This window comes from Eleutherodactylus coqui, chromosome 9, assembly GCF_035609145.1.
Source record: "Eleutherodactylus coqui strain aEleCoq1 chromosome 9, aEleCoq1.hap1, whole genome shotgun sequence".
Taxonomy (NCBI): Eukaryota; Metazoa; Chordata; class Amphibia; order Anura; family Eleutherodactylidae; genus Eleutherodactylus; species Eleutherodactylus coqui.
Genome location: NC_089845.1, coordinates 60,403,709 through 60,427,735, shown reverse-complemented (window position 1 = coordinate 60,427,735; position 24,027 = coordinate 60,403,709). Strand labels below are relative to the sequence as shown.

Below are 24,027 nucleotides of genomic sequence, written 5' to 3'. Positions count from 1 at the left end.
AAAAGTATAAAGGAAAATGTCAATACTGTCTTTTCTATGCTGTGGTTGGCTCAGGCTGCCACAAAAAACGCATGTGTGATTTTAGATTTATACTACATATATGCCGAAGGTCCGCGTAGTTAAAGCAATGGTATTCTCCATAGTAACCTATGGATGTGAGAGCTGGACCATAATGAAGGCTTAACGGAGGAAAATAGATACTTTTGAACTCTGGTGTTGGAGGAAAATGCTGAGAGTGCCTTGGACTGCAAGAAGATCAAACCTGTCCATACTCCAGGAAATAAAGCCGGACCGCTCACTGGAGGGAATGACATTAAATGCAAAACTGAAGTACTTTGGCCACATAATGAGAAGACAGGATACCCTGGAGAAGATGCTGATGTTGGGGAAAGTGGAAGGCAAAAAGAAGAAGGGCCGACCAAGGGCAAGATGGATGGATGAGATCCTTCAGGTGACAGACTGGACCCTGGTGGAGTTGGGGGTGACGATAGCCGACAGGAAGCCAGGGTGTGGGCTGGTCCACGAGGTCTCGAAGAGTTGAAAGTGACTGAACAAATAAACAACAACATGCCTTATAGGGACCTAAATATTGATGATTCGTTCTTATGAGAGGTCATCATATTAGATCAGTGACTGACTGAGTCTCACCACTCCTGTTGACCAGCTGTTTGAAAGGCCCATGGCCTCTTCATTGTCTACCAAGCAAAACATCGTACATTGTGTAACTGTTGTGCCAGTATTGCACCCCACTTTGGTTTGCTTAAATGGAACTGAGCTGCAGAAATCCCATGTTCATCATAAACTTGATGTCACAGTATGAAGAAGAGGTTGTAGTGCTTTCCTGAGGGCCATGGCCCCTTGAAACCACTGTCTGGCAGGGCTGCCTGATGTATGATCCCCACTGATTTTATATTGATGACCTATCCTAAAAGATACATCATTGATATTTAAAAGGAACCTTTCAAGTCTGATAAGTACCATAAACTAAGTTCTGGTGCTCATAGGACAGGTGCTGTGGAGTCCAGGGGTATACTTATTATTTTTATCCATGTCCCCATTCCCTTTCTATTGGCGCCCAGTTTGTGCACTCTGACTGAAGAGTCACGCTCACAGACCAAGCGTCAACTTCTAGGGCAGGGGGACAAGGAGAAGGGTAAGTATAAGAAGTACACCTCTGGACTCCCTTAGTTTATGGTACTCATTGAATGTCATAGGTTCCCTTTAAGTCATGGAAACTCCTTTAATCCAATTTTGTATACACTTTGTATAGTATTTGTACATTTGCCACCCTTGAACACCTACATGTTGAGCAAATGACTTTATAAATATGTGCCACTTACTGTGTTTGCTTGGTAGACTTGAATCACAGCTAACATAGCCATTTAACCAGGGGTTGCCAAGTTTCTCTTGCCAAAACAAGAAGTGGATACAAACGGAAGGAGAATGATCATGTATTTATTCCTCTATTTGGCTCAAAAAAGTTCAGGAAAACAGCATGCATGAATTTGTATAACTACATTCCATAGCCTGTATATGCATTAACACGATCTATCGGCATTCCTGACTTTCAGCAACTTCTGATATGTCATAGGACATCAATGAGGGTCCATGTGCTGAGGCTGGTTGCTAAAGTGAAAGGGTATAAGCACTCATCTGAGCACTCTACCTCTTTGGCTTTGATCGGTAAGTTAGGTATGGACTCGGACTTTCTATACAGTCCGTAAACCACTACGAGGAGAGTCGACAAGGAGCTGATCAAGTACAGCGCTTAGATAAGAACTTCTGCCCCCTCATTTTAGTGCAAGCGAATATGGAACTGAAATATACATTCTGCTTAGAACATCTACAAGCTTCTAATAAAAGCTTCGTTGTTGGCATCCATACCTCTACCTGCGTCACTCAGAGAATGACAGCAAGCCACCGTTGCTTCCAGTGAGGTTTGCTGGATTCCCCCTTTTATCGGAGCAGTGAATGGCAATTAATTGATTTCTAAGACTGTTCTACATCCACTTTGTATGAATTTTCTGCAGCCGACGCCATGTTTCATTGTCTCGTATTAGTAAGTAGAAAATAAATCGCATTCATCTTCTTGAAATCGGTCCAATGGTTAGTTAATTTAGGACTCGGTAATTCAATTGTTATCTATCTGTATTGGCAACAACAATCTATTTGAAAGAATGAGGTAGTTAAAAGTTATATCTAGGAATCCGATATATTTCTGAAAAGCCAAAGGTCACCGCATCAAAACCTGCAGCGGCTTTTTGTGAGTAATTGTCCTACATCATTTTACTAATGTCTTGCTGCTAATGAAAATTAAAAAGCCCATGCTGTTTGATTTACTGCTTTGTTTTAATCGTCATTTTAAGCTAACACGTGTGCCAGGAATTCAGAGAGAATTGGAACTCCCACTGCTTTGGTCAAAAATATTGTGAGCCTTGGACTTTTTACACCTTAGGACTGCTTTTGTGAAATAGCTTTTACATAGTATGTGATTAAATCCATTGTGTGTAGAACCATTCAAAGTGACGTCTTGTAATAGATTCTGTATAGGGTTGCTGCCACCAGATAATGACGGAACAGCAGCCAAAGTTCAGGTTAGTAGGTGGTAAGTACTTGAAATGTGCAAGTTGGAAAATCTAAGCTCAGCTGCTGACAATCGGTCTGCAAAGAATAGTAGCTTCAAGCGAATGGTGAAAATATCAGTCAAGTATTTAAACGCTGAACATGAAAGACTAAGGTAGACATTTATCCCTGCGCTATGAATAAAGTCAGTGCTGGTTTGGATGGGGGGGAGGGGGTTAACAGCAGAGAGATAGACTTAATGTTTCCATAAATAATATATTCACAATGAAGTTTGAATACATGATGGAGTCAGATATTGGGTTCTCTGATCCAATATTCTGACTATTGATGCCCCAAAATCAGACTCAGACACCTAAATGATGCTATTAATAATAATAATCACCTTTATTTATATATCGCACATACATATTACATCCCTTGATATCAGGTTCTATCCCCAGGGAGGCCATAATTAGAGATGAGCGAACCTACTCGGTTCGGGTGTTTTTGAACTCGAGCACCGCTTTTTCCGAGTAACTCACTACTCGGACAAAAAGATTCGGGCGGCGGCATGGTGGAGCGGGGGGTAGCAGTGGGGAACAGGAGGGAGCTCCCCCCCCCCCCCCCACTCCCCTCTGCAAACACCCGCTCACCCCCGGTGCCTCCCGAATCTTTTTGTCCGAGTAGTGAGTTAGTGTGGGAGGAAATAGGAGTACCTGGAGGAAGGCAACGCAAACTCCGGGAGATCAAACTTACTACAGATATTGTTTTTTAATCATTGATAAGGCGCATAGTTATTAAATTATAATTTTTTTTTTTTTTAAGTCATCGATTCATCTCAGTGATGTCAGGGTGCTTTAAACTGTAGTGTTTCACAACATTCATAAGTCAAGTACGCCCTACTTAAATAAATGACATCATAGTACCTCTAAGGCTATGATCATACACTGTACTGGCCACGGAAGGCACAGCGTCAGGACAGTGTGAGTACCCCCATAGAGACATGGCGTTTACCTATAACCACAAATTGAGGACTTTTGGTCTATAAACAGCCTCTTTCCACATTGGTAGGATGAATGTTATAGTGAAAATTTATGCTAGATTGGTAAAATAAGTCTCCTGCAGACTATGAAGCACTGCTCCAGCGTACCTTCGAAAGATCTGAAGATTTTTTTTTTATAAGTCAGTGTCACCTGTATTCCATTACATATAAGAACAGTTCCTTCCTGAAATGTTATCACCACTGGTACTTGAGATGTGCTGTTTTTATCTGTCTTCCTTATTCTTATAGGGGTTGTCTCAGGAAGACAACCCTTCTTCAGATCGAGCCATAATATGTTTTTCTTTACTCCTACGTTGTAGGGATATATAGCATGGGCTTTAATTCTTTATTCTGAGGGTTGCTGGCCTTTTCACTTGCTGCTTTTATTGCCATTGTGACAAGTATATAACTCTCACAACAAGTAACTGCTCAAGAGCGTGCACACCCAACAGTGGAAAAAATCTATATAAATATGTATGTGCATGCATATATATGTAATGTATTACCATATTTAAAAATACAACGTTGTGCTTTAAAAAACAAGCATTTGTACAGGTATGTTAAAGGGGTATTCCCATTACAGGATGAATATGCTTGGGATCCCCACTGATCCAGAGAATGGGGTCCCTTTTCCCCGTCTTCCTCACTTCTTGGTTGCTCCTCCCATGTCACTGAATGGAGAACAGGTCATACTTGTGCACTGCTGCGCCATTCATTTTCCTTGGGACTGCCACAGATAGCGGAGTACAAAGTGCTCTATTTCCATCAATCCCATTTGAAAGTGGCAGGGCATAAGTTCGAGCTGCCCTCCATTCCGTGACATGCGAGAAGCAACCAGGAAGTGAGGAGGACATTATACAGTAGTACTAAAGAGTGTAGCTGTCAATCATGAGGCTTAGATAACAAACATACTACAACCTTCAGCAGCATCTTTGTCTGGCTATCACACTGGCGCTGCTTCCTCTTCTTCCTTGCCTCTCCAAAGACCCTTGTGGATGGCATGTAACCTGATTCCTCAATGAGCTAAGCCATCATAAGGTGGATTTTAGCAGTTTTCAGAGTGAATGATCAGGGCAGGAGGAATGAAAAGAAATGACTGTTAAGTGGAGAAAGAGGCATTTTTCTCTAATGAGATATATTACAAAGTTTCATATATTAGCTTGTACTATCGATTATATGCAAAGTTTGTTGAAACTAGTGTTTATTTAAATTGGCTTTAATTGTATGACATGTCCTGAAAAAAGCGCCATGTACTGTGTGCATAGTGTAATGACGCTGACTCTTTATTTCACAAGAATAGAGTGTTATTGAAGGAAATGGCTTTGCACAATTAAGAGAATAGGCTCGCTTTACATGTTTGTTCTCCTGCCAGTCTAATTCTCTTATTTTAGTGAAATGGACACTTTATAACATTTTGTGCTGGTCATGATCAATCCAGCCATCAATTATATTGACTAATTTGATTTAAAATCCGTTATATTTTTATCTATTTGGTAGCTGTCTAGACTGTTTTTACTTGTAAGACGCATCGCTCATATACAACTAATTACAGGATCTATATTGTATCAACATTCTATTGGGTATTTTTACAATTCTGAGAAATCTATCATGTTAGATTAATCATTTCAGATGTGTATCTTTTCAAGCAGACAAATGCCGGATAAAAGGAATACCAGAACAAATACATTGAAGTATCATTCACAAAGAGTGTACAATACGTTCTTGGGTGATCTATGTGCTTGACTAGACAAGAAGCCCTTTAGCATTGCACTTGCATGAATGACACAAAGTCATAAGGTGCCACACATATGAAAGCCTTGCTCATGCATTCTGTGATTTTTGCTTCCTCGATTGAACTCCGTTGGAAACTAACCATTAAGTTGAAGGATACGTTTTGTGCATTATTAAAGTGAAACTTTGGTGTAAACTTTGGTTTTGTAACTCTTTGCGCTACTCAACACACCTTGTTGCCAACTTTTTATAAGCTACCCCGAAATGCTTGTTTTTTGAAATGTTATTTCATGAAAAGACCAGGTTCTGGGTAATAAACTACTGCTGAACGTTTCTGAGACAGCAGCAGTAGTTGTCAAAGCAACAACCCCCCTCAAGTATATGTTACGACTATAGGCTACTGCTCCAAAGCTCTCCTATGGCTGCCCCCACTCCACCTTTTTGTTTTCCGTTGGAGAGATATGTAGTTTATAGCGCACACTGCTGGCATGCTAATGCGGCAATAAACCGGTGCAAGATGGAATATAGTTCTGTAACATAAAGTGTAGGTGGAAAGCTATGACAATGGTGCTCTACAACCATAGCCAAAAGTGGCACAGTACTGACGCAGGGGTTTTTGACAACCAGTGCTGTTGGCTCAGAAATAATCAACAGTGGGGTTTTTTGCCAGGCAGGCACCAGCCTGTTACTGGAATAACACCCCTAGAAAATGGGCAATTTCACAAAACATGCAATTTTAGAGTCCTGTTTTAATAACTGAACAGGTGACTGTACAGCAACCTACATATAATAACACATCCTATGTACTACTCAAGGTCCATTCACATCTGCGCCTGAGGTGCCATTCAGAGTATCTGGAACCGATCTGGCACACAATCCAAAACAAAATAGTACAGCATGCTGCAGGAGCCGGTGGGCTGGGGGATAGGGAGGCATGAGCCTCACACGCTGGTCACCCAGCAAATGTTTTTGACTGCTCTACCATCTTAACCTTGCCAGTTGCCAGGCCACTTCCTCTACTGACAGTGTAACTGTGTGGCACTTTGAAATGCTTGAATAAAGTATTTCAAAGTGTCATACTTAGGAGTTCCATAATCAGCAGTGTGTGTGCACCTTCCCGCTGTCCTGACACTGGTGCTCGTTGTGTCGGGCCTGGGAGTCTGCTGAGCCGGCGTCAGCGCTGCCCGTGCAGCTGCCTCAATTTAAAGAGCGAATGGCCGGAACTGAAAGATGGACTGTAGAGCTGCCACCAAAGCAGAGGGTTTTTGCTGCTAGACAGAACAGGCAGCATCATTGTGAGGAGCTTGCTGCCTAGCCTGCCACAGAAGTGACTTGGCAGTTGAGTATTTAATTTGTTTAATCCAGGGGGCATGGTGTGGGGGCTATATTTTAAATAGGTGGTGACAATGGAGATGTTTTGTTCAGGGTCTAGCTTGGGGCGTATTTTAATGAGGGGGCGCAGCACGGATGTTATTTTAATCAAGGGGGCATATTTTAAATAGGGGCACAGCGGGGCATATTTTAATTGGGGGAACAGTGAGGCATATATTTTATATTTCAATCAGGGTCAGTACATGAGACATATGTTAATCGGGGCATACTGCATGGGGCATATTTTATTGAGGGGAATATGTTAAATAGGTGGTACAATGTGGGACATATTTTAACTACAAGGCACAGTGTGAGGTGAATTTGTATTTGGTAGGCCATATATGTGATATTTTTATTTTCAGGGGCACAGTGTGTTGATGTGTGGTAAACAGCAGATCAGAAGTCATCATCATGATGGTCTGAACAGATGGATAAGAAAAGAAAGAACTCCCAAGTAGTGATGACATCACCTGTGAGTCATTAAATGCAAATGTTTATTCTTCCACACATTGTGTCTGATGAGTACTGCAGTCACTCTATGGTCTGCACAGCGATGATGGAAGGTAGCATTCTTGTTTGTGTTATACTGGGAGTTATAGTTTCACATGGTACAAACCTACATGCCAGCAGTTAACAGGCTTTTTAAAGTTATCTCTGTATTGATCTTAGCTCTGGTGCTGTGATTTATGTACTGAACCTGGCTCTGGTGCCATCTTTACCTGCTGAGTTTGGATCTGCAGTCGTCTTTGCCTACTGAGCTTGGCTCTGGTGCCATCTTTACCTAGTGAGCCTGTGGTCTTTAGGTTATGAGCTTCTGGTGCTGTTTATATTACTGAAAGCAGAGGTAAACAGGTTAGGTAAGGCCCACTACTCATGGGCCTGTATTGTGTGCTTGCCCCTAGGCTACAAGTTGCCAACTAGCTCCTGGCATGCTGCTCTATTTCATCGTGGAAAATGCCTGTCAGAATACTGGAAGACAGACAGACCATATTATAGTCAGTTGAGTCCGTTAGCGCAAATTGGGTCCGTCATGTGCCAGTTCTTACATTTTTGTTCGGCTCTAAGGACAAAGCCAAACAATGGAAATAGGCCAAAACTGCAGGGCGCAGATGTGAATGGCGGTGGGTGGGGCTTACCACAAATTCTTATTCATAGCCTTTTATTGCAATATACTGTATAATACCTGGTTTTCCTTTTCTATAGGTTGCACTTGTGCAGTGGACAGAAAGCGTTGGCCTTAGTCTTGTTAACAGAGATCTGACAACCATGCAACTTAAACCCCCCAGTGGACAGATACTGACATTCTTAATTCTTCAGATCTTTCCCTTTACTTCTGAAAGCAAACGGATGGGCATCATAGTCAGAGTAAGTGTATACCTTTTTCTTTAAAGCAATGGTTCACCCAAACCCTGATCCTGAGTTATGAGTTACAAGAGTAAAACCACTTCTGGTTAAGAAACTGGCAATGTTTTACTATTTATTAAAAAAAAAAAAAAAAAATCTTTATATGTATAGCGCCAACATATTCCGCAGCGCTTACATAGACAGGGGGATACAGAAAGACAAAAGTACAAACATTACAGAACCACGGTTACATAGTAATCAGTTGATGGAAACAATAGGGGTGAGGGTCCTGCTCCAGCGAGCTTACATACTACAAGTAATGGGGGGATACAGAAGGTAAAGGGGCTGGCGGTGTGCGCAGTATGGCGAGGTGGAGAGTGAGGGATGCTATACATATAAACAATGGTCGGACATTAAGCCGTGTGACGGCAGAATTGGTATGACTGCAGGGGCAATTGATGGTGGCTAGCAGGGATTGCAGTCAGTAGGTCAGGGAGCATGTTATCAAGCGGAGTACAGAGGGGTTTGGCTTAAGCTATAGAGATATGGTATGCCTCCCTGAAGTGGTACGTTTTTAGAGCACGCCTTAAGTTTTGTGAGTCATGGATTGCCCGGATAGCCTTTGGTAGTGCGTTCCAGAGGACTGGTGCTGCTCTGGAGAAGTCTTGGAGGTGGGAATGAGAGGTTCGAATTAAAGGGGCACTCAGTCTGATTTCGTTAATAGAGCGGAAAGCCCGGGCTGGGTGATGGATTGAGATGAAGGAGGCAATGTAGGGCGGCGCTGCGCTATGGAGGGCTTTATGGATGAAGGTAGCGACTTTAAGAATTAATATGACGATATGCCCCCCTTCCTCACCCCATTCCAACATTATTTTTAGGTTCTCCACAATTTGTCAGTATTTTATGGGTTTCCAATGCTGGCCTTAGCATAATATTTCCCGGCGAATGATGCACCAAATATATGAAGAAGCTCCTCTGTGCACTGATGCAGAAATATATGCCAGCCAGCAGCCGGCACAGATTTTTGGTGTAATTGTCACCAATTTTTGGCTCAAATTTTACATAAATCTATTGGTTTGGGGGGCCACATCCCCTCTAACAAACCTCACACACTTTTTGCAAAAGTGCTGAAGTCACAAAATGTTTGCACGAGGGGGACTTGCACAAAAATGTACAACTTTTCTATGCCAGCATTCTGGTGTACCGCACTTAGTAAATGTCCCCAATAGTGCTGCTTATATGATTCACATTGGAAAAAATGTAAATATCTCATTGTATTAGATTATGTAAATGTAACAAGTAATGAAGTTTAGCACAACACAGGCTCAGAGAAAAATATTAGCCAAATTGTGGGGTTTTGCTATTTAAAACATACTAGTATGATAATATAAGGCAATCGATGTTACATTTCATCAACGTCAAGTGTTGTCTTTTTCTGGAGTAGATGATCCTGAGGTTCGTTTACATGCAGTAACGTAATCAGCAAATTCAGCTTTTTTTATATCCGTTATCCATAAAAGGTTTTGTATTTGTAGGAGGAATCGTCAGGAGATATCACATTTTACATGAAAGGTGCTGATGTTGCCATGGCTAGTATTGTCCAGTATAATGACTGGTTGGAAGAAGAGGTAAGATCCACAAAATATTACTTACTGTGAAAGGTTAAGGTATTGTGCCATCATGCACAAGCCCTCCCAGGATGTGGGGTCGCATTTTCAGCAGCTTCGGCAATCAGCTGATTTTTGCCAGGGACAGCTACGGCAGCCACACATTCCCTGCAGTGGCTGCTTTAAGGGAAATGGAGTATTTCAGGACAACCTTCACATGAATGTCTTGTAATACCAGAATGACCTAAGGCCCAGCAGAACAGGACCTGCTATGATTGAGTGGGTCTGCTCTCCGGGTCTTAGGCTGAGTACCATACGGGGGACACCCCTTGTTGGCATTTATATGTCCTAATAGGCCGTATGAACAGGGGTTGTGCACTTGGTATGACATCTTTAAGTAGAAATGATCCTTAGATACAGTACTAGAATTCTACTTTGCTATCAGTAAGTATAATAGGGTGTATGTATATTTTCTTTTTGCCGTTATCAAATGTCCTTAATGTATGAGCATACACTGGTTTTAATCGTGGCATTTTGTATGTGAAGATTACATAGAGTTCCGTAATTCATAAATAAAGCCTCAATGTTAGAGGAAATGCCCAAACCAAACGTACATGAGGACTTGGTAGCGATACTTATTAATCTCATGATAGTAATAGTGACTTTCTTTTAGCACATATTGTAGGAAAGAATATTTTGTCCTGCACCAACATTTCCTGACATCTTATCTACTGTTTTCCCCCAAAAATGGGCTCTAACCCGAAGATGAGCCCTAGTATGATTTTTCAGGATTTTGAGGATGCTTGAAATATAAGCCCTACTTCAAAAATAAGCCATAGTTACAGTTCATAAAGACAATTTAAATAGTCTTCATGCAACAATACATGTAAAAAAAAGTTAAATCAATTGTCAATAGAATGCAGCAGGACAGATAGATAGACCCCCAGAAAAGCGGGCAACCCAAAAAGAATCCCACTCAAGACCCCATGAAACTCAAAACAATAAGGATTGGCAAGTGACGGGCTCTCACACACACATAATCGGGTAGTCCCGCTGATGTCACTCCACTCCCGAGTTCATTACGCGGAAAAGAGCAGCTGGAACTCCAAGGGACCTGCAGAACATAACGCATCTGTGACAGGAGCTACGCTAGGAGGACTTCCCAATCTATGTGTGAAAGCCCAGGACTTGCCAACACTTATTGTAGATTATTATTCATGGAAATGTAGACATCTCTTGAAAATAAGCCCTATCACATCTTTTGGAGCAAAATGTAATATAAAACCCTGTCGGGGAAATAGTGTATTTTACTTCAACCCTAATATTTAACTCTTTAAAATAGAATGACCCACCACCGTGATCTAAGGAAATAAGTCATATGTCTCATCCTTATTTTCTCAAGTTTGCTGTGGACTTTAGTTTCTTTCTTAGCAGTTCCAGTTCCTTTTTGTTGAGATTTGCCGACAATCTACAGCAGATGCCCATGCTCCTTCTGCAGCGGTGAAAGGGGATTAGTCATCTAGAATTGTGCTTTTTCTCAAGATCGTTCCTTCACGCATTTCAATGATGTGGATGTTGAGGCTTGGTGATGACTGCTGGTTGAACACTTTTCTGCTGGTCATTATATAATGTCTATATGGTCAGCTTAGGACTTGCTATAACTGTGTTATGCCTCTGTGTATGCACAAATATTGTACAGGGTCATACTGAGCCCTTATAGAGTATCAAGTAGTCCTTATAGTTCAATACCCTCCTTATGCACTTAGTGACCTACTGTAGTACCGTATACGCCCATACATTTCTGTGGAGGCCGTTTTATGGACTCATACATCTATAATACTGTTGTGTGCATGAGGCCTTATGCTGGATTCCACATTAAGTTTTGAGGAAGCATTTTTAGCCAAAGTCAGGAGTGGGCACAAGTGAAAGAGGAGACACATCCTTCATTGATACTTTTCCCTCCTGGATGACGTACTGCAGTATTATACCCGGTTTCCCTGAAAATAAGACATACCCTGAAAATAAGACATAGCATGATTTTCCAGAATTTTTGAGGATGCAAAATGATTTTTCAGGCTTTTTGAGGATGCTTGAAATATAATCCCTACTCCATAATTAAGCCCTGCTAACAGTTAATTAAAAAAGTCAATTTAAATAGTGTCCAGGCAGCTATACATGTAAAAAAGTTAAACTTTAATAAATATATAAGTTAAAATTAATATAAGACACTGTCTTATTTTTGGGGAAACACGGTACTACTTCATCTCTGTGCAAGATAGCTTAAAAAATAAACATGGCATAGGCTTTATGCAATAAGGTAGTCAGCAAGCACATTGTGAAGGTAATGGCTCTTACTTTGTAGACGTCTGATTATGCAAAAACTCTTGATGCCGGCTTTGTTTTGTCCATAGTCATACTGACAATATAGTAATAGACTGATCACCATGCATATGCTGATGATGGTATTGGCAATATGAATCAATATGTGCTGCAGGCGTCGTCACTTAATCAGAGGCATGATTAAATTAAACTCCCTGAAGACCTAACAAAATGTCATAAAAATTACTTTTGGCGATAATGATGCAGAATTAATTGTAAGAAAAAAGAATGGTTTAATTTATTTAGCAATATGAGGTCAAATCAATAGACCTCTCTCCCCAATTACATTTATTAAGCTTATATTTTTAGAAGGCAATTGACAGATGCTTATTTGGAACAATTCTATAATCTTCAATGCTAATAGTATGATATTAAATCCATGATGGCCGAGCTGTCTACCATTTACTGGCACCAGTTTGAGATTCATTTTTAGAACTTTTGAATATGAACCAGAATACAAAAATATGTCTATATTTACCCTACCAATTAGTGGTATGTAACGTATTTCCAGGGTCCCTTCACTAAGGAGACAATATAAAATGACCAAGTATAATATCAATTCTCTCATGCAAATAGAGAGAAAAGTCCTCAGAGCTCAACCAAGCAGAAGAATGTACTAGAGTGAAGGAATAAGTTATATAACTTACTTGGCGGAGGCGCCTATGTGTAGGCGCCTCCTAATCTAGGATGGCGTATCAAAAGATCAGTGGGCACCGGCAGCGATGATAGTTCCACGGTTTAATATTCACAATAAAATACAGGTGCCCACTGATCTTTTGATACGCCATCCTGGATTAGGAGGTGCCTACACATAGGCGCCTCCGCGAAGTAAGTTATATAACTTATTCCTTCACTCTACTAAATTCTTCTGCTTGGTTGAGCTCTGAGAACTTTTCTCTCTATTTGCATTTATCTCTCCTCCCTCATTTCATATGATCAGAACCTCCTCTAGCTGCTCTCTCATACATGTATGAGATCTCCCAAGCGCCTACGAACATTTGCCTTCTCCTGCAACAGAAACCCTCCATCAACCTCATCTTCGAATATCCTTCGAGTGAGCACTATTCATCACCTCTAAATCAATTCTCTCATGTTAGACGGACATTGCCCAATATTGTGGTCTGAACCATATCTTGCACATCTAGCTAGCTAATTACCTAAAATCTCTGGGAAGTCTCTTAATGCGCATGTGACAAGAGTATAACATAATGGACAAATAACCATACTCTAACCAAATAATCCTTTCCTGTGGAAGGATTAGTGATGTCATCGGTGTAGTGACATAACTTTATGAGATTCTTTCAGACAGACGAATGACTGTCAAAACCTAACCTGTCCAAATTTGAGCCGCTCTTCCAACTGCTTTACATGACGTTTTTGTCTTCTGCCTGAAGCAGAGGATAGTGGCACTGCTCAGTTGATGGTCCCAGTTTCAGATACTTCATATTGCTCAGTTGGTAATTTGGACCTTTTTTTACACTTTGACTTGTTGAGTGGGGCCAGCCACCAGCACTTCAGACCAACTACTACGTGGCTAAAAGTTTTAAAGTAAATTTTTGGTGTGACTATGAAATTGACGTCACATAACTTGTGCTGGATTCAACGTAAGAAATAATATCTATATAAACACTGTTAAACTGGGTCACCTTTGGTCCTATTGGTGTCTTCTATATGAAAAGCAGTTACTCATTTAGAAAAGTAATGCTTATTGGTCCAGTATTGATGTTTAATAATTTTGACTATGGAAAAATGTATTTGCCAGTAATTGCCAGTACAATTAGCCACATTTGTCACAGTATTTTCTGACTGTATTCTCCTAGTGTGGAAACATGGCAAGAGAAGGACTGAGAACCTTGGTTGTGGCAAAAAAATCCTTAACTGAAGAGCAGTATCAAGATTTTGAGGTACAATGAGCTACATACACATTTCATTCCAATTTTTGTCTTTTCTTCAGTGGATTAGTAGAAAACCTTCACAGTTCACCTACCAGGGTCGGCAATAGGAATGCAATAACAATTAGAGGACAAGGATTTTTAATATAGTCCAAAAGTGGCAATGCAGAGCAGGATCCAAATCGACTATTAGGGTGTCCATTTCAGGGAAATCTCCTTATCAAATGCCAGTTTGAGGACTGCAGGCAATGTACCTCAAAATGCATAAGGGCAAATATAGGCCTGCAGTTGAAGGGAACCTGTCAACTTCCTAAAGCATAATTAACTAACTTATGGTGCTGTTGGGGCAGGTGACAGGGAATCCATACTATATTTTGTATACTAACTCGCTTCCAACGGCGCCTAACGCTGATGTCCACGCACAGGACTCTGAAAAGAGTCAGATTTTCGGCCGGTGTGCAAACTTCAGCGTCAGGCACCATAGAAGCGGGTGAGTGTGAAAAATGCAGCACCCGCCTCCCTGTCACCTGCCCTAACAGCACCATAAGTTAGTTTATGATGCTTTAGGCAGGTCTCAAGTTCTATTTTACCTTCCACACCGCTAATATGAAGACAGGCCCATCTTAGGACTTATTATGGGTGTTATAATTTCTGTCTAGCCAATCAGCTGATTCAACAGGTCACAGCACTCCCACGAGCTCCGCATTTCCTTCATTGTTTACCAGGCACAGCTCCGTATATTTTGGAGCACCTCTGCTTGGTACTGCAGCTTAGTCCTTTTCCCTTTAATGGGACTGAGCTCTAGTGAGCACGGTACAAGGCACAGGATCTACAAAATGCCTGGAGTTGTGTCTGATAAACCATGAAGACAACACTGTAGCACTATGGCCTCTTCAGCCAGCTGACTGGTGGGGGTGCCAGGAATTGAACACCCACTAATCTGATATTATTAGTCTATTAAAGTTCTGAAAAACATCTTTAATAGAGTTGAGCAAACGTACTCTGCTGAGCTTGATGCTCGTTCGAGTATTAGCGTACTCGATAGTGCTCGTTACTCAAACGAGCATCACGCCGTATTTGACCCAGCCCCAGTTTTTGGCTCCTCTATGCTGTGACGTGCCTGTTTTGGGGGAGAGAGAGAGAGAGAACGAACCAAGAAAAAAAAAAACAGCTCGGCACCTGGCGTCCCACATACAAAAATGCTCGACTCTCCCATTGTAGCCAATGGGGTTCGTTACTTGAGTAGAGCTCTCGAATTTTCCGAAAAGCTCGACTCGAATAACACGGACCCGAGCATTTGGGTGCTCGCTCATCTCTAATCTTTAAGGATCAAAAAAGCTTTTGGCTGACAGATATTAATCCCAACTCCACCATAAATATGCACACTATGCTCAACTAAGCACATGTGTTTTTGTTTCTGTGGGGAGACAAATGATTGTTCATAAATGTTATAAAGGTGGAGATGAGGCTATAACATTGATATGGTGGCATACACTTAAGATAGCTGTGGCTTGATTGCTCATTTGGACATCAAGTATTAAGAGAGAGGGAAATGAAGGATCCAATATGCCCAATTCTTCTTTGCCCTTAAAGGAGTTGTCCAAGATAAAGAAACTCCTGTCAATGGGTTCCCTATGCCTTAAAATGAAAAATCAGCAATTACTCTACCCCATTGGTCCGCTGACTGTTTACAGGCAGCTGTGACATCCCATAAACCTGCTGTAGCAGCCAATGACAGCGCTCAACCATGATCACGGTCAGTGGCTTCTGCATCTTATTTGTAGAGGGGATCACCTTTAAAGTGACATCACAGTTAAGACTGGAGTCGGTGGCGGGGAACAAACGAAAGAGCGAGAGGAGGTGAGTAATTGTTGATTTTGTTTTATTTTAAAGCATGGGGTACACGTTGACCAATGTTTCCTTAACTCAGACAAACCTGTATCTGATATATATGGCTACCTTTATTAATATGTGCATTCACCTATTAAACGGTCTCTGGAAAAAGGGACCATTAACTGTTTTCTGCAGAGTAGTATTGACCTTCTAGATTGGATTGTTAGTTACAATAACCAGCTGTTGATGTTACAAAGGATGCCGGAATCTTTCCCGTTCCAATGGGTACCTTTGACAGGTCTTGTTAGAATAGTTTTTATGTATGTCTAGTAGCATATACTAATGTACCACTATACCACTTAGACAAATACTAAGCATATACCACTTAGACAAATTTTAGTAAGATTAATACGAGGAAAGAAGCTATGTAATTGCCCATTGCATAGGTGCACTAAGACTTTTTGCAACCCTGTATATTTACGTGCATTTCTGGATGTTTCATTTCTTATTGTTGACAAGTGTTTATAACTGATTTGTGAACTTTGTGTTCAGAATCGGTACAACCAAGCCAAGCTAAGCATACACGACCGAGCGCTAAAGGTGGCAGCTGTGGTTGAGAGCCTGGAAAGGGAAATGGAGTTACTTTGCTTAACTGGAGTGGAGGATCAACTACAGGCCGATGTTAGGCCCACCCTGGAAATGTTAAGAAATGCTGGGATAAAGGTATGTGCATCTAGTAATTGTAAATATAGACAGATGCGACTGTAGCCAAACTGGTGCCTGAGAAGGAACATATTTGCTGCTCTTCTAGTAAAAGTGCTGTCTAAAGAAATTAGCTTGTTTTTCCCTATGACAGAAGACTCTCTGGTGGAAGAGAACTGCACCATTGAAATGCTTTGAAAGGGTCGTGCCAACTTGTATAACCCCTTCAACAATATGGAGCGGCAGGCGCCTATTGATCTTCTATTGATGGCCTATACTGCGGATAGGCCATCAATAGTTTTGCAACTGGACAATCTCTTTGAAACTACAATTTTTACCATTTGCTTTTAGATATGGATGCTCACTGGAGACAAGCTGGAAACAGCAACGTGTATAGCAAAAAGTTCTCATCTAGTATCCCGGAACCAGGATATTCACATTTTCAGACCCGTAAGTCTTTTTGATGCCATAAAATTGTTTAATTATCCAATTAACTTAATAATGAGATTTTTTTTTCCAATTTAAAAGGATTTTCCACTTTTAATAGTCACTTTCTTTAGAAGGCCCCCTAAACATAAGCAATCAACAGTAATCTGTCGTGTAGCCCATCAGCCAGAGTTCGGTTCCCCTGTAGTGCCACCACAGGGGGAATGAAGCCTTACACAGTAGTTCTAAGTGAAATCAGTGGCTGTCCATGTAATGCACAATTGTCCCGGGTCCTCCAGAGAGACACATGTTCCTTGTAATTGCTGTCTGGTCTCTTTTAACTCAGATTTCACTAATTAGATATTTGAAAATGGGTTTTCTAACCCAAACACCACCTTTAGCCAACAAAAGTTGTTACTTTCTAGTGGTTACACACTATTGGGTTTAGCTGAAAGCAACATAAGTACGTAGTTGTATAATGCAGGATTAAAGATCAAATAAAAAATATCGCATTTGTATTTTATAATTGCCTAAAGGGTTAAATTGTATATATTCTAGGATCACTTGTACTGAAAGCATGGTTGTAAAATTACAAAGAGCAAACTTAAACATTTTAACTTTTCTATTTACACAACCAATCAAAACTCCTATAAATATGAAGGGCCTGCTGCATACACCCAGCAAAAATAACTATAATGTTCTAATAATTACCGATTTTGGAAAAAAAAATGGAAGTCTATCACAGCCAACACAGTGGCCCAGTGTTTAGCACTGTGGCCAGTGCTGGGGTCCTGGGTTCAAATCCCACCAAGGACAACATCTATGTGTGTTTGTAAGGGTTTCCTCCAGGTACTCTGGTTTCCCCCACACTCCAAAAACATACTAATAGGTGAACGTAGACTGTAAAACCCAATAGGGATATCAAGTGATGTAAAATAAAATAAAACAAATATCTATATATAATAGTAAATAGCGTCAGGATAACCCATCACACACCTGACGTGTAATTTGCAGAGGACTTACTTACACTTGCGGCCAACGCATGGAGGACCTATCAGGTGACCAAAGAATGCCACCGCTGGCGATCAAACGTAGTCGTTTTAGCATCATCTCATGAAAGGTATACAGTGTGCAAGTCCTCTATAAATTCGCAAAGGAATGCTTAGTTTTAACAATGATTAAGCTTTGTTAGGAAAAAGCCAGAAAATAACTTTAAAAGTAGCGACGATTTTGGTACTCATGTTAAACTTTCCCCTATTATTTATGCTTGGCTGGACAGCGGTGTTTTTCACTGTCTTTGATACCTATGTACATTGATTAGCCAGACATTGTGTTGTTTATTGCGCACAAAGAAAGCCTGCCAAATGGCAGATAATTAAACACATAAAATGTATGAGAATATGTTGAGCACTCCATTGAATATTTTAATTAATAATTATTTTTTAAGGCAGTGCCGAGGAGGGAACAATTTCCCATGCACTTTTAATTATAACTTGGTTTTATGTCCCAAAATAAAAATGGCAAAGTTGTAACAACTTCTTTGGCTCTGTCTGATAAGACATATGTCTGTGTCTCGTCTCAATGAAGCCCTCTTCCAACAGAAATAATTATTAGAATATCATTTACATGTAAATGCAGTTTGTTGTGAAACATCAGAATAGCAGATTAGGCCCTGCAGACTCCTATTTGCAATTAAATTATTAATGCTTCTGATAAAACTTCAGATCAATTTTTGTTGACCTTTTCGTAAAGTAACATGGCAAATTAAGTTTCTTCAACAAAATCTATTTACTTAGCGTTTTTTCTGTAGCTTATAATAAGTAGGGAAACTATAATTATGTTAATTTGCTGTGTAAGAACATTGAATGAAATTTGGAAAGCTAATCATTTGCTGACAGTTCTTATTTTAGCATAGTCGGTATTCGGAGCCTCACACATATTTTAGAAACTTTTCAGTAATAGTATATTTACCGGAATATCCGTTGTTCAACGGCACTTCCTATGGGCAAGTAACAATGCAGCCTTATGTAGAGCAGTTAACTACACCGTTCTTCAAGACAATGAAAATCCTAGAAGTCTTGTTTAGTTTCTATACAAAGGATTATTCTGTAAAATTAAATGATAGGTTAAAGTTAGCCACCAACTATAGAGTCCGAAGAATCCCGGTACGGAAGAAAAAAGGGGAGGAAACACAAGTGAGGCACTTTCTGGTGTAGCATGATGGGATCAATGAATGGTAGTAAAGATGATGTAGATAGCTGTTGGGCTCACCTGGTTGCGTTCAGTTTCAGTAGTAAACCGCCGCTGTGTTATCTCAATGGAGAGGGGCGGGGGAGTGAGAGGAGAGAAATCTCCTGAACTACCCCGCTCCCCTGCTGGCCGCTTCGAGAGTGAGCCAGCACCAGTAGCTCCCATGTGACAGCACGGGAGAGAGGAACCACAAGGACGAGTGTTGGGCATCATTTGCCCGACATTCGTCCCGTGTAAACGGACCCTTACAAGTGAAGTGATTAAAATTGGGTTTTTGTAGCAGCAGTTTATTTCAATTTACAGTTATGTATATAAACTGCTACTTCAGATTTCCAGGGTTTGGAAAATGAATATAGTGGATATGCTATTTAAAAAAAAATAAGTGAACCCTTTGGATGTATATCACAATTTAATAACACAAGCAGTTCTACTGTTCACAACGTTTATTGAGCACATAGAGTAAACATCCACAGTGCAGGGAGAAAAAGTAAGTGAACCTCTGTGTTAGTTGCTTCTCAAAGAGCTTATTGGCAAAACGTTGTTTCAATTAGCAAAACGACAAAAAAAAAAAAAGTGCCTGTGAACCCCACACTTCCAATAAACAAAGGAACACAAAGTCTGGTTAGTGACAAATTTATCCTTCTCAAGAAAGATTGATTAGTGTTAACCATGCTTCAAAACAGGCTACTTCCAGAAAACGTGTTATAGAGACATAGGAGGCTGGAAAAGGCTACAAAAGCTTTGCTAAAGACCTGAGTGTATATCATTACATGGTTAGACAAATTAGCTGCAATTGGAGGACTGTTGAGAACCTCTTAAAGGATGGGGGGGGGCTTGTTATTTGTATAGCACCAACTTATTCCACAGCACTTTCAGGTAATTTATTTATTACCCCCCTGCAAGCTTGGTACTCATTTAACCGACCTCAGAAGGATGAGTCAACCTTGACCCGGCTACCTGAACCATGCAGGAATTGAACCTGCAACCTTCAGGTCGTGAGCAAGAGCTTAGGACTGCATACTTCTGTCTTAACACTCTAAGGCCCCCTGTCTACAGCTGTGATGGAATATCTGTAGCCATATTCCGCCGTGGGGGAGGAGGGGAGAGAGCTGACAGGTCTCTGCGGTAAGCCTGTCTGGCAGATAGGCTCACCACGGAGAATCGCGGCATGCCGCGATTTGAATCCCATGAGCGGAGAATCGCTATGATTCCCCGCTCATGGACGTCGGGGCTGCGCTTTTCATAGCAACACTATGGAAAGCAATCACTGCATTACCTGCAGACGGATTATCACCGCAGGTAACGCAATGAACTATCGCCTGTGGACAGGCAGCCTAAGGGGTAACATAGTATGCTAGACAAATGTCTATCTAGTTTAGCCTGTTTCCACTCCACATGTTGATCGAGAGGAACGCAAAATAAAAAACAATGAGGCAGAATTCAGTTTACCCCATTTTGGGGGGAAAAATTCCTTTTCAACTCCATAATGGCAGTGATAATAATCCCTGGATCAACATTTGAAAAGTTCCTACCTGACTCCAAGACCAGCAATCGGAAGATCCCCAGATTAAATACCCTTCTGGCTATTTAATGTCTATATCCTGTAATGTCATAGTTCTCTAAAAAGACATCTAGTCCCCTCTTAAACTCTTCTATTGATTTTTGCCATCGTCACGTCCTCAGGCACAGAGTTCCACAGTCTCACTGCTCTTACAGTAAAGAATCCCCTTCTGTGTTGGTAATAAAACGTACTTTCCTCTAAATTTAGAGGATGCCCTCTTGTTACCATCATCGTTTTGGGTATAAACAGATAATGCGAGAGATGAGTGGTAAATTGAAATCATATCTGATCTATGTTGGTTCGACCACAGGAACCCACACCAATCAAGATAACAGGGGTCCTGTGTACCCCCGAGTGAATGGAATTGCAGCCCAGCTTGCATGCTGCTACTCCATGTCATATTTTTGGGACTGACAGAGCACTGTACTTGGCTAATTCCATCAATCCCAAAGAGTGCTGAATGGAGTGATAACTCGCATGCTCGTATACTTCATTAATTTAGAGTACGTTGAACCCCCATTTTTGTGATCAGTAGGAGTCCCAGTACTCAGACACCTCTCCTCTATCCTGTGTAAATGAGAGAAGTTTAAAATCTTGCTAAATCCCTTTTAAGATCACTCTAAGGCCTCATTCAGACAAGCGTGTGCTTTGTGCGCATAATGCACCCTTCTAAAAGAACCAATGGGATTCCTGTAGAAGCGTTCATATGCGCAGGATTTGAAGCGCAAAACAGCGCGCACCCAAAAAAGATAGCACATTGGTGCACATTTGGCAGGAGTTTCCATTGTCTCCTATGGGAGCAGGAGTTAATTGAAACTCCTGCGCAGGGAACGGATTCCCTGCTGCTTACAGCAGGGCATTTAAAAGGTGCTTCTGGCCAGCAATGGGAGCAGATCGCTATCCCTTCCTGGGACTGCGACAGCAGCAGCCCCGGCCTCATTGAAAACATATTGAGAAGATGCACTCCTCTGCCTCAGCTGTGGCAGAAAAGCGTGATGCCATCCCATTGCTTTCAATGGGGCCGGTTCTGGAGTTTGTGTGGATCTTACTTTGATATGCACAACCTGCATACATATTATGCAGACCAAACATAGTATTTTATGATGATGGTATTCCCCATTGGCAGTTATTATTTCAGCAGGGTAATGGTTTGAAGAACATGTCAAAGAGTTCTAGGTATTGACTTGGGTTTCCAAATTTCCATTGGATGTGCTGTAAAAACAAGTCCAATGTTTGCAGAACCTACATGACTTACTGCTGCTGTCTTGGTGCCAGATATGGCAGGACAGCTTCAGAGGTTTTCTGGAGTCCATACACATGCTACACACATTAGGGTTGCACAGTTATTGCACCATAGCAGGTTCATATATTACAGTATGTATGTGCATAATATACAGAGAGAAACGTAATAAATTATAGTGTCTTTACAAATGTATTGTCATGTCTTTTTGTTCTCATTTTTGTGCCATTGCAGGTAGGTAATCGAAGTGAAGCTCACTTAGAGTTAAATGCTTTCAGAAGGAAACACGATTGTGCCTTAGTGATTGCTGGAGATTCCCTTGAGGTGAGGGGTATTCTTGTTAAACACCCACCCTTGTAATGTTAACCTGTTTATTAACTAGATCTCATATGTAATAGTCTAGCGTATTACTATAGAGTGCAGCTGGCACATTTCACAATGTTTGTATATAGCGCTAGCTTAACTGATGGTCATTCCAAAATGTGCCTTCTGATTATTAAGTAGGCTGTACATGCAGATAAATCACAGTGTATGAGAGTATTGTAAAGTAATCACTTCTGTTGCCCCCCTGCGTTCTGTAGGTGTGTTTGAAGTATTACGAGCATGAGTTTGTTGAGCTCGCCTGTCAGTGCCCCGCCGTTGTGTGTTGCCGATGTTCACCAACACAGAAAGCTCACATTGTAAAGCTTCTACAACAGCATACAGGAAGACGAACGTGTGCGATAGGTAAGAGGAGCCAGCTTATGAGTCAGTGCCCGTTCTCCTGTATATATGTGCCATTGACACCGTGGGGAATAAGCTAGTCATTACTGTACGTCTCAAAGTTATACAAATAGGTGCAAAGTAAAAAAGAAACTGTATATTTCTTAATGTGTATATACTGTTATTTTTATTCGTTTCAAGCCGGAATTTGCTACCTGAAAATTAAAAATATCTTTAAAGGGGTTCTGACACAAATCAGATTTTTATGCTTTAGCTGCCATTGTTCCCTCGTCTGCCTAATGGACACAGGGAACCGACAATCAATGGCTGCTAAAGCATAAAAATCTTACACTTCCCTTTGTTCCTGATGTTGTTCTGCAGCGGGGTCATCTCCCAGCAGGCTCCACTTCATCCTCCGATGAACCGCCCCCCCCCCTCCGGGAATCCGCGCATGCGCAGTGGAGAGGTGCCTACTGACAGCAGTCAGGACGGGCCGCGTCTCCACTGCGCATGTGCAGAACTCCGACTTCAGCCAGGACGGACAGGCCACACACAGCAAGCACTGCTTGTGACGTGTTTGCTGTGGGCGGACCGTCCATTCACCTCGGAAGTGGCTGACGGACGGAGCAGAGCAGGAAGCAGTCATTTTGACCGCTCCAGCTCTGCTTCTAGAATCCACCGAAGAAGATGCCCAACGGAGGGGACATGCCTGGCGATCGGTCCTGGCCAGGCAAGGTAAGTAAAAAAAATTTTTTTTCGGGTCAGAACCCTTTAATAGTCAAATTTATTACAAAACTGCTCGCTGAAGCATTTTACTATATCCCTAGTGGTGAATCTTAATTATGGATTGATAAGCGCTGCAGAATAAGTTGGTGCTATACAAATAAAGATTATTATTAGAGATAAGCGAGCATACTCGCTAAGGACTAATACTCGAGCGAGTATTGTCCTTTTCGAGTACCTGCCCGCTCGTGAGAAAAGATTCGGGTGCCGACGGGGGTGAGCAGTGTGTTGCGGGGTGAGCGGTGTGTTGCGGGAGTGAGGAGGGGGAAGCGGGTGGGGGGTGGGCGGAGAGATCTCCCCCCCCCCCCCCATTCCCCGCCGGCACCCGAATCTTTTCTCACGAGCGGGCAGGTACTCGAAAAGGACAATACTTGCTCGAGTATTTGTCCTTGGCGAGAATGCTCGCTCATCTCTAATTATTATTATTATGATAATAGTAAACATAAGATGTTATTGTATACACACAAAAAATCCAAACATTACCCCATATACTGTATCTGTTTCGGACACTGCCTATCCCAATCCCCCATATAGTTTTAGCAAATTTTCAGCGACTCATCATTAAAAATAATAAAAACCCTGTTTATTTACTTTTTCATATA

General features: G+C 41.4%; 1 protein-coding gene across 4 annotated transcripts in view; it reads left to right on the top strand.

The window, feature by feature from the left end:
* The window catches only part of ATP9B (ATPase phospholipid transporting 9B (putative)), a 265,069-nt gene that overhangs the window by 198,739 nt on the left and 42,303 nt on the right, over positions 1-24,027 (top strand). For all 4 annotated transcript variants that reach the window (XM_066579467.1, XM_066579466.1, XM_066579464.1 and 1 more), the window contains exons 16-22: positions 7,910-8,071; positions 9,586-9,678; positions 13,857-13,940; positions 16,314-16,484; positions 16,815-16,913; positions 22,175-22,264; positions 22,522-22,666. In XM_066579467.1, coding sequence (XP_066435564.1) covers positions 7,910-8,071; positions 9,586-9,678; positions 13,857-13,940; positions 16,314-16,484; positions 16,815-16,913; positions 22,175-22,264; positions 22,522-22,666 — 844 coding nt within the window. The remainder of the gene's footprint in view (positions 1-7,909; positions 8,072-9,585; positions 9,679-13,856; positions 13,941-16,313; positions 16,485-16,814; positions 16,914-22,174; positions 22,265-22,521; positions 22,667-24,027) is intronic.